We start from the raw sequence: 4,529 nt of genomic DNA on the forward strand, positions 1-4,529 counted from the left end.
GATTCATTTATAAGGTCCAACAGATTGTGTCCAATTGCATGAAAGCAATCTTGCACAACTCTAGACATTATCTACTCCAGCCGAAAAACAACGATTGAAAACTTGTTTCTTTATTGTTTGCAATAAAAAAAAATTGATGTTTGCATTGATTGCACTCGCCATATAGGTCAATATCGAACATCATGATATAGAAAATCGTTCATTTGATAGGTTAAATAAGATTGCTCACCTAGTTTTTATGGCCTATCTTACGCATTTTTTTCTCAGCTGTCTGATGGATCTCAGAATTCAAAACGAGCGGTGCGTTAATGATGAAAAAACTGGTTAATGCTCAAATTTGAGATGGGGCCAAATGTTTAGCTTTAAATGAAAACTTTATCCTTCTTCTATACGATGCCACTAAGTTTCGTATGTGTTTCAAGGGATATATGTATGAAACATTCACATGAAGAAATACCTAAGATTTGTTGAAAAATTGACTTTTTTCACTGTTTTGCGAGCTGACGTACGAGGGGTCCACCAATTTGTGTAAACCGAAACGATCACCCCTTAGTTTTGGCACATACTTGCGATCAGTGACATAAAATTGTAATTCTACAGATGTGTGCCGATAGCGGCCTGGTTCCAGCGATAATTGCTCAGCAATCTTTCAAGATTTCTACTTCAACGTGCTAACATTCACCTTAAAAATTAGAAAATCCATTTATGGATTAGCAAATCCCTTGAAGATTCTTATACCATTTTGTCTCAAATTCCAAACAAGATCCATATTCCAAACAGTGGCAATTTTAGAGATTAAAAGTAATATTTTCCATTCTTTTCAATAATAAGGTTCTTAATTGTAAAATAATTGATCATTGTGTGCAGAATTCTCGAACATTTAATTGAAAAACCGCTGTTTAAAATCGGATGTTCGGGATATGAGTCAGGTTCAGAATTTGAGACAAAACGGTAAATTCTTATTAGAATTTTTCACTGATTGATCCTACTCCAAGTGATCTTCCAAGGATTAGTCCATGCATTCCTTTGGATGCATACATGAATGAATATAAAAATTTCTTATAAGAAACTTTCAAGGCTATATTATGGGATTTCTTCAGTGATATTTCATGTGGTCCTGGAGTTCTTCTAGTATCTCTGCCATTTTTCTTCCTGAAACTACTCTAAGCACTTTTATGGGGATTTCTTCAGATATCCCTGCTAGATTTTTCCTGGTTCTTAATAATGAATTTCTGAAAGGATTATATGCAGAAGGAATTTTTACAAATTCTAGTTGATTCATCAGGAATTTTCCAAGGGTCCGACAGAAATATCGAATTCAACGATTACTTTAAAAACATATTCAAATATCCTGAAAGATTCTCTAGGGAGGAATATCCTACAAAGATTGTTCAAGGATTTTTTTTTTCTTAGATTTCACCGTGAATTCTCACACATATTTACTTCCTGAGAACTACTATAGACATTTCTTCAGAAATTCGTTCAGAAAATTTCTCTAGAGCAAAATTTTATAGTATTGAATCTTGGACTAATCTTAACATTGCTTCAGTAATATTCCCAGTGCGCCCCCCCATTATAGCCAGGATGTTTACAGAGTTTCCTCCAAGGATTTTACCAAGTCTACCAGAAGCTTTTGCGGGGATATCTTAATAGATTATCCAGGAATTTTTCTAGCGGCTCCTGCATAAATTCTTCCAGGTATTCCTAATAAAAAAAACTCCAGGAAATCCTCTACAGATTCATAAAGAAATTTATCCAACTATCCCTGCATTGATTTCTTCAGGTTATTTTCCATGTTTTTATTAATTTTATGGCATGAACTATTTCTGAACCTTTTTCAGAAATTTTTAGAGTAATTTTCCAAAAGAAATTTCTCTGAAATTACTCAATAAAATCCTCCAAAGACTTTCTCGAAAAAATCTGCAGAATTTGCTCCAGGGGTCACTTCCCAGTGTTCTTCCAACATAACGATTTGTTTAACAAATTGAAGAAGTGCAAACCATGAAACATATTTAAAATTTTGCATTTCTTCGCGTAAGGAGAGTCAACAATTTTTTCAATAGAATTATCGATTTTTTCAATATAATTATCGAGAGGTAACAAAACAATTAATCTTGCATGTGATTTCTCCTATTTACGAGTCAAAATGCGTATCTTCTTTAGAAATATTTATTGAATAGATTTTGAGGCACTTGAGATTCCATCTAATTAAAATTAAATCATACTTGTCAGATCTATAAAATATACTTAAGAAAAATGGAAGAGTAATCTTAAATCTGTGGCGTATCGAATGGAACAAAAATTCCATTGTAAATTGGCTTCCTTTCCTATAAGTAAAATAGCTCTTTAAAACTTTTCGGCTGCTTCAAGCCAAAATTGGACCCTGCTGATTAAGTAACTCCGGCGGTGGATTGTCGATGATGAACTTCAGATTATGCTCCGGCCATTCGTAGGTGAGTGGGATTTTCAAGTTGTCCGTGCTTTTATTCAGGTCACTGAAGGCATCCAACATTTTTGGGATGAGCGAATTAGGGATCAGGATTTGCACCCAATAGCCTAGGACTCCGTAGGGCGTTTCTCGATTGACAATGGCCCCGGTAACCGACTCGGCCACAAACGTGACGGCCATGTTTTGCGCTTTGAAGGTAAAATGTCGACCGTGACGTATTCTGTCTTTGATGGCCAAAACCAGGAACTTGGCAGCGTATGGCGCCAGGGTTAGTTCGATCCCGTTCAAAGGGGAAACCCTCGACGGCACTTGAGAGTGGTGGAATGGGTTGACCATATCGGACGATCCGGAATGTTCCAGCCCATCGTTGAATTCTTTCTTGATCTCGATGTTACACGAGGAAATGCTCTTCGTGATTTCCTCCTCTGGATCGAGGATTTCCTTCTTGATGTTGATCATCTTGGGCAGTTCTTTGAAGGTGAAATCCGCATTTACGCCGGCCAAATCGGATCCTTCCTTTTCGAGATCGAGTTCCAGCTGACGGAGCGTTTCGGGGAAGAGTTCAAAAACGCTCTTGGACCTCGCCATATCAGTGATCAACCAATCGCCTCCGGTGGTTGGATCTTTCTGAAGCAGATTCAGGATGCCTTTGCCATTCCAACGCGAAGCCTGTTCCAGTTCTTCGTTTGTTACGCCCACAATCTGCAGGAAATCAACCCACCCGAAAGGGGTTTCTGTGCGGGACATCTGAGGATCCTCGGCGATCAGCATATGCTGAATACTAGAAGCTTTGCCATCTAGCGATCTACGCCACGGTATATTATCACCAAAACAAAGCCTGTTTCCCGACTGAAAGACATATTTGGCCAGGGCTTGCAACAGGTTCGCAGGCCAAGTGGGCGGCTTTTCATCGGTGCAGTTTGCAGGTTTGATCAATCGGAACGTAAGCTCAAACCCCATCCCGGAACGAGGTTCTAGCCCTCCGATAGTGTCCGGCAAGTGAACCCGCCCATCGCCGTGCAAATCCGACAACCCAAAGCTGATATAATGCCAATGCGGTGGAATGTTCTTGTCCGGATCGCCCGCATTGTGATACATACTGATGTAATCGAGCGGGTCTTGTCCACCGAGCCTTAAAATAAAATCCAAATAAAATGAAACGGTCTCACCAACAAAAGCGATCAAACTATACATACCAGTACTTCAGGACTGTTGTGACCTGAAGTGGATTCGTCTGGTCGGGATAGATTTTCAGACATTGTTCTATGAGTTTCTGCAAACCCCGGGGCACCATTCGGCGTTTCAAGCAGTCATCTTTGTCCTGATTTGTGCTAGATGCCATGACCGGATTTTAAATGCACCGCACGGCAGCTTATAAACGATTTAAACTAAACAAATCAAAAAATGGCTTCGAAAGCGTAAAAAATGGAGAAACAAACACAGAAGAAGCAAGGGTGTAAACAGACGAGCCAAACCGGACACTCTTTTATGGCTTCTGATGGAATTCTGGGTTCTATCTGACACCGACGAAACGGAATGCATATAGAAATGATGTGCTAAACGTACCGCATAACGTTCGTTAGATGTGCGTGCTTGCCCCCAGAATGTGTGTTGAAGGAACGAAATGGAATGAAAGAATCCAACCTCATGCGCATGACAATTATTATTTTTATATTTTTATAATAAGATTTTGAAATGAACGGTACATGTGTTACATTCTAAGATAAAAAAGTTTGCCTTGATCCGTGTCTCAAAATTCATATTCGAACAGGTACTGTTTTAACGTCAAGCTGTTAAAAACCTTCGAAATGATATACCGATTTCCATAAACTTTATCGATATGAAGCTCATCATCTATTGTTTGGCAATAATAAGCTGTTTACATTTATTTGGAATAATGGAAAAGTATTGAATGAATATAAAAATTCAAACATAAAACTTTCGAAACTAAATTTTAAATCGCTATATGATTGCTCAAGTTCTTCATTGCGTTGTTCAGATGTAGTAAAGTACAGTTTGTCAATTTATAAGCTGATATATTTGAAACTTAAGAAAATTTAAGAAAAATACCAGTACTAGT

At 38.2% G+C, this 4,529-nt stretch overlaps 1 protein-coding gene across 1 annotated transcript; it reads right to left on the reverse strand.

The window, feature by feature from the left end:
- Nucleotides 1-2,151: 2,151 nt before the first annotated feature.
- Nucleotides 2,152-3,970, reverse strand: LOC5578000 (suppressor of fused homolog). The gene is made up of 2 exons (XM_001656688.2): nt 3,646-3,970; nt 2,152-3,581 (listed from the first exon to the last, which is right to left on the reverse strand). Exons 1-2 carry the CDS (start codon nt 3,789-3,791, stop codon nt 2,366-2,368), a joined length of 1,362 nt encoding a protein of 453 aa, XP_001656738.1. The 5' UTR covers nt 3,792-3,970; the 3' UTR covers nt 2,152-2,365.
- Nucleotides 3,971-4,529: the final 559 nt, after the last annotated feature.

This window comes from Aedes aegypti, chromosome 3 (assembly GCF_002204515.2).
Source record: "Aedes aegypti strain LVP_AGWG chromosome 3, AaegL5.0 Primary Assembly, whole genome shotgun sequence".
NCBI lineage: Eukaryota > Metazoa > Arthropoda > Insecta > Diptera > Culicidae > Aedes > Aedes aegypti.